Source organism: Spinacia oleracea, chromosome 1 (genome assembly GCF_020520425.1).
Source record: "Spinacia oleracea cultivar Varoflay chromosome 1, BTI_SOV_V1, whole genome shotgun sequence".
NCBI classification, from domain to species: Eukaryota; Viridiplantae; Streptophyta; class Magnoliopsida; order Caryophyllales; family Amaranthaceae; genus Spinacia; species Spinacia oleracea.
In genome coordinates, this window is record NC_079487.1 from 86,675,006 (window position 1) to 86,686,959 (window position 11,954).

Consider the following 11,954-nt stretch of genomic DNA (forward strand, 5'->3'; position numbering starts at 1 on the left):
AGAGATATTTCTCTCTTTCTTGTGGTCCTCATATTTACTCACATCAACATTTTACTATAATAAATAATTCACCCACTACTCCACTTTCATCTTATTTTAATAAATTTCATTCACTCTCCTAAAACCGTGTGCCGATCAAAGTGTATTTTTTTTTTGAAATACGGAGTAGTAGAGTTTTAATATTTCACTACTTTAAACAAATTACGTAACTTTCTTTAAAATGAGTAAAACTTGCGTAATTTAATTTATCTACTACTCTATTATGTAATAATTAATATAATTCGTATATATTTTACCTATAATCTTCTAATTTATATGATAATAATCTATCATACTACGAAGTACTTATTTACTTATGTTAATAATTTTTTAATTGAAATATATATCTATATACTCCCTCTATTTTTAAATATTAGTCATCTGTTGACTTTTTCACCAATTTCAACTCAATATTTAAACATAAATATCTCCACATACGTACGTTAAAAAAGTATAAAAATTTGATATTGTTAAACCAAACATTGAGACGAACAAAACAAAATTTAGCACGAATATGCTTCGAAATACGTATTGGAAATAAATTAGCAGATTTTATTTAGTTGTGAATAGTGACAAGATTCCAAATACGACTAATATTCAAGAATGGGGGGAGTACTACATATTATAATAAAATTAAGATAGGCAAATTGACGTGGTGATGAAAAATGTCTCTCTCTGATTTTCTTCTCTTATAACAAAAAATAATCGAGTATCATGTTTTGTTTAGAATTTTGTCGTACTACGTATAATGGATGTGAATAATGTATAATGAACGTTTACCTTTGATCGTTTATTATTTGTAATCCAAAGAAAAATCTTTGCATGAAATTTAGGACAACTAACCGACATAGAAAATCTTATAATAGTTGAACATGTACTATCAATTAAATTTTTATAATACTATCAACTTTTTAAGAATTTGTGTCATATAATGAATATGGATATGCATAACAAACGATAACTCTTGATTTAATATATTTAACAAGGTTGTTTCAACCATTTTATAGGCTCAATGTTAAATAACGAAATGAGACCCATAGTCATATACTTTTTTATGACGGGCCCTAACCTATACTTAATTTTAAATATCAAAAACAAGTTTTGCCACATTCTCATTATCGTAATACTTTCATACGAAGCACGGATAATAATTTATCCACTCATATTATTGAAGTCTTTAGGGCACATTGATTGAAATTTTGACTAATGTATCGTATTCAATTATTTCCAAAATCATAAGATCTAGATGATTAACTTTCCTTATTATTAATATGTTTGCAATAAAAAAAAAACATTTTTATATCTTAATGTAATGATTGCAATGTCACATTAAAATTTTGTGCAAAATTAAATTTATATATGTAAATGGTGCATCACACTTGATGATGGCACGAGTTTGGATTTTAGATTGGGCTGACGACAAAGATAAACGTAGATGATTGACTAATGTTGACCAATGCTGACTAACAAATAGATATTTGTTGTTGGTAGACGGGTACAAGGATAACATGTACCCACCTTGGTGATGGGGCGAGTCTGATTTGAGAACACTCACCTAATCCTAATTATCTATGTCAGTTTTAAATATATATTTTTATCAATATTGTAGCTAATACAACCAATTTTAATACTTCATAATAAACTTATGTCAATATATTTAAAAGTTAGTTGAAAGAAAAAGTGGGTTGTTTATGGAATATAGGGATGTCAGACTGTCAGTGGGGCAGATTTTTTGGAAGATCCCCCGTAGTTCAGCTCCCGAGTGGGCGGGGATGGAGAAAAGTTTGGTGGATGGGGGTTAAAAATGTATACGTCACGGGTGACGGGGTGAGAATGAATTTTAGATCGGACCCCCTGCCTGCGTCTCTAATCCTTCATCTAATTGATTATGAATATTTAAATAAAATTTACTACTTACTTATACTCCGTATATTATAGTATTTTGTTTATTTACTCAATATAATCACTTCGTACTCTAATCACAAACTAATTGTCAAAAACTCTAGAATAGAGTTGTAAAATTCAAAACTCCGTTACCATAGTTGAGTTTAGTTGTGGGTTTGAGGCGGGTATAGAATCACGCGAGGGTGGTGATGAAGAGGGTATAAATTTTATTTTGTACCTCTCGAGATGGGGATTGAGAGGGGTGAGTATCGTTCCTATCGTGGATGGAGGAGATGGGTATGAAAACTGTAGGCAGGTACGGTGTGCAGGGCCCGACTCTCCTAAAAGTCATCTTTAACTTAATAAAGCGAATGGTGTATGTGTTAAGAGATCGGGTAATGAGGTTGATTGGGCAATTGTGCGAGTATTAAGTGGGTAAAAGAGTGGATGAGAAAACTTTATGATTGACACAAGTAGTGAATGAGAATGAAAATAATTTTATCTACGGAAATTTCATGAAATACCCTCGAGCTTTGCCATAATTCACCAAAACGCCCATCAAGTTCAATAATTCATAAAGTACCCTCACAAGTGACTTAATAACCCAAATACCCCTTCATGACGTCATCATCCCTAATTGACTCAATTATAATCTAACTAACCCACCCATTTCCCTAATTAACTCATTTTTTCCTAATTAGTCCATCTTCTTCCCTGCTTCCGCCACCGCCTCTTCTTCCTATCCCTTCTTCCGCCACCACTTCGCCCCCATTTTCACCCTAAAATCCACTGTTGACACCTTCCGAAGTCGGTCGCCTCAAGAAAGTCGTCTCTCTCCTCTTCGTCGCCCCATACCCCTCCGATCTCTCCCTCTACAGCCACCTCTTCCACCTTTGCGCCGCCCCATAATTATATGTTAATTGATTTAATTAGGATGATGATATCATGAAGGGGTATTTGGGATATTAAGTCATTTGCGAGGGGTATTTTATGAATTATTGAAACTTGATGGACGTTTGGTGAATTATGGAAAAACTCATGAGTATTTCGAAATTTCAGTTTTATCTATGTACTCTTATTTGTTTTAATTGGTTTGATAAATAAGACACCGAATGAGCAATGATAAATGATAAATATATCAGTAACTAATTTTAATTAGGAGAATATATGTAAGCTCTAATTTGGTGATAATTTTGTAACATATTTCATACAAATTCATGTATAGATTTATAAAATCGTGCATCGCACGGGTACTATACTAGTTAAACACTAAAACACTTCACTTTGGTAGTAAATAACAAAAAAAAAAATACTGCTGCCAGCCACCATTAAAGTGGTTATACAGTCATTTCTTCGTGAAGCTTTAACACCATTAAAGTGCATTGTGTGCTGGATTGATCACATGTTCACAGGGTTTTAGGTTGAAGAAGAAAGTTTCATCGGATTTTGTCAAGGGATAAATAATACTTGCTTGATTATCTTTATCCCTTGGGCAGCAGGGTCATGGTACAATCTGTACAATCATAAACGATAGAGATTCTTCTTCCAATGTTTCGGTGGGGTTCAGTACACAGTCTACACACTGGACACTTACAATCTATATAGGAAGATGAAACCAGAAACTGGTGCACAGATATCAGTAGAGCAAAAGATGCTTGTGAATGATGCATCTATTCACAAATATGAACAACAATGTACTCAAGCCTAGAAATACTAATCCACTCACTACATCATCTATAAAAGCCTCACAGAATTGCCAAAGGGATCCAGAATCAATGGATCCCGTTTAAGCTAATAAACTCATCAAGTATATACACAAGACAACAACCAAATGGGAAGAAGCAAAATGCCTGTAATTTGTACTCCACAACTAATCACTTTTGTCACTAGGCTTTTGGATACTTTTGCTCATTCACACCCACATCAAGAAAAATGCAGAACAAGGCCATCAATTGATCCGAACAATTGATGCAAACAGCAAATCATTGATATCCTCTGGCATCGCACTGTCACCTCCATCTCCTGCAACAGTACCGCACAAATTATCAAATCTGGTTTTGATAGCCCCTATAAACACCTACATCAACAAGAATTGGCTTTCCTTGTGATCAAGAAAGTTTAAAAAAAGTCTGTTGGCACTTGGCAGTTATATGAAAAATCCATGATGGTGATAAATGGTTGGAGAAACAGATGTCAGTGTTCTAATTAACAGAGGCATGTACGGAAAACTACACCACCCTGCACTTTTTTGCATCGGATGATATAAATCTTTTTCTTTAAAAGATATCCTTTAATAGATATCCATAAACTTAAGCATCACACTGGATAGGTACCAGTGAGGAAACAGATAATCAAAGCACTGCCTGAATTTTCATTTTTTCCCACAAAGAGGAAGCGAAACATATCAATACTTACTTCTTTGCAATGAAAATGAGAAAAAGGAACACAGTACTTGATAGTTGTTTGTGTCAAAGGTTTATACCTGTTCTTGATCTAACATGAGTTGTCCACTCCTCGATAATCTGCGTAAATGAATCAAAAGGATAAAAGCATAGCTGATTTTGGCTTATTGCAGGAAGCTTTGCATACATGAAACACAAAACTATGAATATCCAGAATAATGATGTGGCAAGGACAAGCATTTCAACCCCCTCAGTACTGCTGAGTGAATGTTTTAACAGAACATGTCACTTGCCCCCAAATTGATATCGGTTGCTTGCTGGCAAGTGGTGTAAATTCTTTAAACGCCACTTGGAAAAGAGACAACCTTAAACCACCAAAAGAAAAAGCACACAGAAAGAACCACAGAAGCCGTTTAATCAATAAAAACAAAAACTAATTCAAAAAATTTCACTGTCTGGCACCACATAATAATTTGCTCGCATAATACGCTTCTTTTCAACGGTACTTAGTTTGGCAAAGCATCAACAACTTAGCCCAATGCCTCTAGGCTGCTGCCCTAAGAGAAATGGACGAATTAATACTTTGTAGTTCTTTTAGGAAATACTAAGATATTCAAACATATCTATTCTCCACAAAATAGACCATAAGCAATAGTTACCTGATCAAAGCTGGAAAAGGCAGCATCCTCAGAATCACTAGTCATTGGAATGCCAACGGATGCTTGCATGCGATGCACCATACTCCTGTTTCCAACAAGAATGGAACTCGCCTTATCAATTAAGTCCTGTAAGAAGAAAATCCTGAGTAACCAAATACTTAACCATGTTGTATGCGCTTGACTCTGACTGAAAAATATCAAATAAGAATACTCCATATACCATGAACCTACTAGCCTCATGAATAAGAGGAACATCCTTTGGAGAAAAACCAACCTTTGCAGGTAATTTTATAACAGTAAATAACATGATTCTACGACAGTATGAGATTTTTATTTTTTGTTTTTGTTTTTGAAATAAACCCCAAAAGGGTTAGCTCTTACTCATTTCCAAATCGATAGACAACAAAAAAACAAATCAAATGAGGGAAATCCTCAATCCAATTTTTCCTACCTAATTCCCATAGAAGAGTATGTGCTATATTACTACCCTCCCTTCTTACAAAACACAAGAAATAATATTTAGGCACTAGCAAAATGATCAATATCTTCCACAAGGAGATGAAAAGAGCTATTGGCAGTTACTTTGCCATTAATAGCCTTCACAACCACTTCTACCATTTCTCAAAAAGCACTTCCTTAAAGTCAAACTCGGCTACCGGATTCATACCCGCGAAAATTTATTAAGCTTCAGCACACCTAGCATCCCACACCCCTGGAAACTAGACAGACCAAGGCAGCAACAAAACTCATCTCGCACAATCACACCAACACCCACATCATTCGAAAACAGCAGCCCAGCAACAGCATATACTTCAACATGACCCTGGGGAGGAACTGACCACTGCTTTAATACCGGAGGAGCGTGAAGTGTCCTAGGAGTTGTGCTGCATTTCTGCCATAACGTAATCCACATAAGCCACAGTTGAACTTGGGGTAAGCGTGTACACCCATCATTTTTCATAACAGCTTTATTTCTGGCACACCACATAGCCCAGCATAATACCATTATACCAGAACGGAAGAACCTGGCATTGCAGGTTCCGGCCTACTTGTGCAATAAACCTCTCCGCCAGCTCGAAATCCACATAAAACCTCCAGCACACAGTAAAAAAACAGCATGCTGCTCAGTGCTCACACTCCAAAACAAATCCGCGAACCCCACACAAAGACACTTCTAAGTCAAGGTGTATAAGTACAATGAATACATTATAGTTTCTCTACAATCTTTTTAATGCAACAGTTTGTCTAAAAGCATCCACAAAAACAATACTAGCATCTTGTCAACATTTCATAGCATTCCCAATTTGATCAAAAGCCTGGTAATCCGACAATTTGTCAAATAATCAACAAAATCCATTATAACCAACTTCTCTACATTTCATAACATTCCTGAATAAAAACACTGTACTACTGATAATTCAATTCTTCAAATGCAAATTAATAGAAATTTCAAAATGTCCCCAAACATTAGGAAAAAAGCTGGTAATTGTAAAAAGAAAAGAGGGTAAACCTGCTTAGCAGCGAGAAGCTGGCGACACTGATCTTTAAGAGAAGAAAGCTCATCCTGAATTTTCTTAACCCGACCCACAAGTTTCATAGGATTAGCCTGAATGTCAACATCCAAAGTAACAAAATTTCACATCAAATTGTACCCATTGTACCCAATTTCAAAAATTCATACCAAAAACGGAAGAATTAAACAAAAAAATGGAAAATTGAAGTGCCCATTTCAATAATTCATACCAAAAATGGAAGAAATTCACAAATGAAGTGTTAAAATTGAAATACCCAAATCAATTAAATATTTAAATAAAGCTAAGATCAGAAACTGAGGATAGAGAAAAGAGGGGTATTACATTATCTGGGTAAATTTGCTGGAATTCTTTGTCGAGTTTAAAGTGAAGGAGAGAGAGATCGTGATTAGCTTTGGTGAAAAGAGTAACTAGATTATCTGCAGCTGGGTGATGCGCGTATTCCTCTCGTTTTTGCCCCATTTTGGTGAACTTCTCTTCTTCTCACTTTTGAAGAGACGGGTTAATATCAAATTCTGAGAATTTTTTCCCGCCCAAACCAAGAACAAACATAGAACCCTAGGTATGGACTATGGATTATGGAGTGAGGGAGAAGGGAGGGGTAACTACGGTCAAAGTTGTTTAATTTTGACCTTGTAAAGTGAATGCGCTTCTTTTTTTCTTTTTTTTTAGTATTTTTAAATAAAAGTCTATACTCCCTGTATCTTTTTTTGGTTTTACTACTAGTAGTTCCCACTGCTTTCGACCAGTAGCTACTCCCTGTATCTCGAGGCGTGCTACATCGCTGGTTACCAGCGATGTTTTGTTCCCATACCCGGGGCAAAAGCGTCATTCCACGGGTTTTACTGAAAAAGTCAACAAAGTAACTTCCAAAGTTACTGCTCTCTCTTCATCCCTGAGCAGCTCTCTCTCCGGCGGCACGCCCTCATTCTCTCTCTTGCTTATGCATCTCCGACAAAGCGATTTCCTCTCCGACAAAGTCGTTTCCTCTCTGACAACCACCGCGGTTACACGTTTTCTTCTCCTTCTCTGTTCAAAAACGAAAGTGTCCTTCAATATATGGCTGGAGGTTAGTGATTCAAATTTAATTTGTTTAGTAATTCAATTTTAATTGATTATTCAAATTGTCTTCTTGACGAAATTCTGAAATTCAAATTATCGTCAATTGATGGTTGTTTCTAGGGTTTTAGTAAAATTGGGGGTTTATTCTAGGGTTTTAGTAAAATTATGGTTTTTTCTAGTAACCTGTAATCAGAGATATTGGATGGTTTGTGGGGCGTTGTTTTTTGTCTGAATTCATTAACAGATTGGCTGGTTGTGTTCCTCAATTCATGCAAAAAAATCATGACTTTTGTAACTTTTGTAGCTCACTTTCTACCTTTATATCTTCTGGCCACATTTAAATCTTTGCAAGTGTAATATAAACATGTGTAATATAAGCATATAATTAAAAGTAAAAAGGGATTAATTAGTGTAAGAGAAAGAGGGTACCTGCATGCCTAACAGCTTGATGAATTCTCTGGTTTCATGAAAACTTCAGCACAATGAAAGGATCTCTAGTGAAAGCTAGAACAGGATCAACAACCATTCTGCATTCATAGCAACCTGAAAGTCTTATAAATGGCATCCCCTTAATGTAATTACTACAATTAGAAGAAGATGATTTCAGTAAAACCCCATTATTGTTAGTATTAGTATTGTTGCTAAGCTCACTCAAAACAGGAGATTTAATTGACCGATTTGACCCTTCAAGGCTGCTGCTACTGGTTGTACTGGTACTAGCAGCAGAAGTAGTAGTAGTAGTAGTAGAAGAAGTCCCCCCTCTGCTTTTCCTTTGAAGAAGTTCAGGGGAAGTTGAATCAGGCCTCTGCATCACTTTTGTATTGTTGCAGAGTGAACCAGAACATCTCATTTTTTTTGTTCTTATTCTTGCTGTTTTCTTCCAGTATTGCAGCAACATGTTTTTGCTGTTTGTTTTTCTGGGTTGGTGATGTTTGTTCTTGTGCTTGTTGTTGCTTCACTTCGAGGTGTTTGCAAGTCAGGATGTTTCTCATAATTACCCATGAAGGTAGCGGCTGCGGCTTCGGCTGCTGCTGCTTTTGTTTCTGGTGACTTCTTTTTGTTCTGTGGATTTCAGTAGTGAGCTTCCTAGGATTAGTAGTTTTGGCCATTGTTGACGACGAAGAAAAAAAAGACAGTTGAGTTGTGAGTTTATCTATATCAAGGTAAGTTAAGGGGACATGGGGTACTTTTGAAGCAAAGTACTGAAAAGCAGAAAGATGGTTGCAAGTTAAAGAAGGGGTAAGCCAGGAAGGGGAGTTGGGATTACTTTGGTTTTTGTGATATGGGTTGTTTTGATTTGAGAGTTGTGACTTGTGAGGCCAACTTTCATACTACTCCCTACACTCATCCTTACATTGTGTAGACACCTACTTTTGTCCCCATTCCCGAAAGGGAAAGGTTCGATGATGAAAGCATAAATCTCCACTTTCTGCTTTTACCCACTTAATACTCGCACAATTGCCCAATCCCGAAAGGGAAAGGTTCGATGATGAAAGGGAAAGGTTCGATGATGAAAGCATAATTAATAATTAATAATTAATAATTAATAATTAATAATTAATAATTAATAATTATTAATTATTAATTATTAAATAATAAATAATAAATAATAATAAATGTTAACTAATAACTAAATAATAATTATTAATTAATAAATAAATAATTATATAATAAATAATAATAATTATATGTAATTGAACACTCAATAATTACAATAAATGATAAATATTAATAATAATAATAATTAATTTTTAATAAATAATAACTAAATAATTAATAACTAATACGGAGTAATCCGTAACTAATTAATAAATAATAATAAAATAATATTAATTATTAATAAATAATTAGTTATAAATAATAATAATAATAATAATAATAATAATAATAATAAGTAATATAATAATATAAATATAAATAACAAGTAATATAATAATATAATAATATAATAATATAAATATAAATAATAATATAAGTAATAATAATAATAATATAATAATAATAATAATCATTATTATTATTAATATTATTAAATTAAATTGAATTAACTGAACTGAACTTAATGCTCCTGAACTGAACTGAACTGAACTGAACTGAACTGAACTGAACTGAACTGAACTGAACTGAACTGAACTGAACTGAACTGAACTGAACTGAACTGAATGCTCCTGAACTGAACTGCCAAATAAGTCCTAAAGCTGAAATTAAGCCAAAAAGAACAGGGCCTTTCTCTCTCTATTCTCCTTCAACTCTCCCTCATCACTCCGGAAAATATTTTCGCATATCTAATATGTGCTTGCAAATGCATATAATAGCAAAAGACAAAATAGGAAAAAGACAAAAAAGAAATTAAATGGTACTTTTTTAAACAAAAAATGTACTTTTTCTTTTGTCAGAATGGTACTTTTTTTAACATGATTGGTACTATTTTGTCCCTATTTTGTATTTTAGCTATTTGTCTTTTACTCACACATATCAGATATCCGAAAATACTTCCTCCTCTTTGCTCTTTCTTATGATATGTTTTTTCCAAGACTACTTGAGCCTCTTCCTCTTCTCTGTCAACCCATATTTTTTTTTTTTTTTTACTAATTAATCTATTATTTTTATTCAAATTCAATGTGTCATTCAATGGACTTATTTAATCAGTCAAATTCTCATCTTTCCCCTTTTAATTTGACCGTTTCAGATAATTTAATTGAAAACATTAATTGAATTGAGTTATTGAGAAAAACTCTTCGTATAACCCAATACGAGGTATAATTCTGAACTCGCCAATTTGGTGCTCACGATTCAAATGGTGGCTTTGGTGTAGCCTTTCAGTTACAACTTTGGTTTATGAACAATTATTTTTTAAGGATTTGGTATCGGACCTTAATTATTTGTTTCCTGGTTGCAGCTACACTTCGAATACAATACTTGCTTTATCCAAAACGGAAGAGTGGTGTGATACAAAACTCGTATCGTGGTGTTTGGATGAAAGCATTTTGGTGGATTGCCTGGTATGTGCCAACCATGGCTTATGTGGAGGGAGATCCGATCCATCTTTTTCTATCTCCTCCTATGGTTATGGTGAATTCAACTACGGAGTTTGACTATTATTAATATTAGTTTTCTATTAATTATGTTGTTAATTTAATTATTCTATTGTGCTTGGATTTTCAATGGGCAGGTACACCAAATTGTCCTGCTTGTATGTTCAGTTTTGTCCAATAGGGACATGACACAATTTCAAGAGTCTGAGCTATTTATTCACCAAGAGATTAATAATTTTGTGGGAAGGAGGATTATCGGAGGTAGAAGAAGGTCATCTTACTCATTTTCACTTTGTTTATGCTTATTTGATTGTCTCAAGCTTCCAAAAAGATAAATAAGTTGTTGATTCCTATTTCGTCATAGGAAAACTAACTAACAAATTTTAATGTCTCCATCGATTGGATGGGTTGAGCAAGCTAAGGTGATATTTTATGGTCACGATACCAACGAGGAAGCTTGGTGCGGGCCTGCGGGGTACTTCAAGGTTTTTGTGGATGTCGGGATGTTTTGTTTATGTTGGCTCGGGGTTGGGTGCCGTGGTACGGTATAGCGATAATGATGTGGTGGAGTGTGTTGTGGTTCGAGTGTGGAAAAGTGGGAGTCGAGTGTGGGAGACGGGAATACCATTTTTTGGGTTTTCAAGTTGGCATTGGAAACAAGGATGAATAGTGTTTTGGTAGAGAGTGACTTTGTTGGTGAATCATGCTTCGAAGAACAATCCCAATAGGAAATAGTGATTTCTATCTCATTATACATGATATTTTAGAATTGAGGTGCAACTTTGTTAATGTTTCTTTCTCTATTGTCAACCGTAGTAATAACAACGTAGCTCATGAGTTGACTCAATTGCAATGTTGGGAGTTCGGTCGTAGAATTTGAGAGGATGATTTCCCGAGTCGACTTTTGAATGTAGCTACTTATAACTTATTAAATCAATCTATGTATGATGGTTTTAACTATAAAAAATGGAGTATTTATGCTAATGTTCAATTTAATTGTCTGGTATATAAAATTACATAATGTTGGAGTAGTTGCTTCATATCAATTGCAAATTGTGACATTACTAAGGAGTTATTTAGTTGACAACTGAAAATGGGGGAAGTGGAAATACAGGTGGGAATTTATAGATAAGGTAGTTGTTTGATTGACATCAAAACGTAAAAATTGAGGGAATTCATGGGAAGTAAATTACCTACATCCCTTGGTCAATCAAAATTGATGGGAATTTCTAATTTACATGTTGTCCACCAAACAATTTAAGGAAATTTACATGAGTTTAACAAAGCAAGTTATTTCCCTTGAATTACAACTTCTTATGGAAATTAAAATCTCATATCAAG

The 11,954-nt window shown here is 34.4% G+C and overlaps 2 protein-coding genes across 2 annotated transcripts; one reads left to right on the top strand and one right to left on the bottom strand.

Annotated features, from left to right (window-relative positions):
* Positions 1 to 3,439: 3,439 nt before the first annotated feature.
* LOC110791703 (uncharacterized) lies at positions 3,440 to 7,286 on the bottom strand. The gene is made up of 5 exons (XM_021996468.2): positions 6,841 to 7,286; positions 6,495 to 6,590; positions 4,985 to 5,110; positions 4,406 to 4,445; positions 3,440 to 3,945 (listed from the first exon to the last, which is right to left on the bottom strand). The coding sequence occupies exons 1-5, from the start codon at positions 6,976 to 6,978 to the stop codon at positions 3,872 to 3,874; spliced, it is 474 nt and encodes a 157-aa protein (XP_021852160.1). The 5' UTR covers positions 6,979 to 7,286; the 3' UTR covers positions 3,440 to 3,871.
* A 30-nt stretch (positions 7,287 to 7,316) lies between these two features.
* On the top strand, positions 7,317 to 11,604 carry LOC110791704 (uncharacterized). The gene is made up of 3 exons (XM_021996469.2): positions 7,317 to 7,585; positions 10,478 to 10,650; positions 10,751 to 11,604. Exons 1-3 carry the CDS (start codon positions 7,576 to 7,578, stop codon positions 10,946 to 10,948), a joined length of 381 nt encoding a protein of 126 aa, XP_021852161.1. The 5' UTR covers positions 7,317 to 7,575; the 3' UTR covers positions 10,949 to 11,604.
* Positions 11,605 to 11,954: the final 350 nt, after the last annotated feature.

Coding starts and splice junctions, on each gene's coding strand:
- LOC110791703 (XM_021996468.2), bottom strand. CDS start 6,978: ATGGGGCAAAAACGAGAGGAATACGCGCATCACCCAGCTGCAGATAAT. Junction 6,591..6,840: donor AGCAAATTTACCCAGATAAT/GTAATACCCCTC, acceptor GTTGACATTCAG/GCTAATCCTATGAAACTTGT. Junction 3,946..4,405: donor TCATGTTAGATCAAGAACAG/GTATAAACCTTT, acceptor GTACTGTTGCAG/GAGATGGAGGTGACAGTGCG.
- LOC110791704 (XM_021996469.2), top strand. Junction 10,651..10,750: donor TATCTCCTCCTATGGTTATG/GTGAATTCAACT, acceptor TTCAATGGGCAG/GTACACCAAATTGTCCTGCT.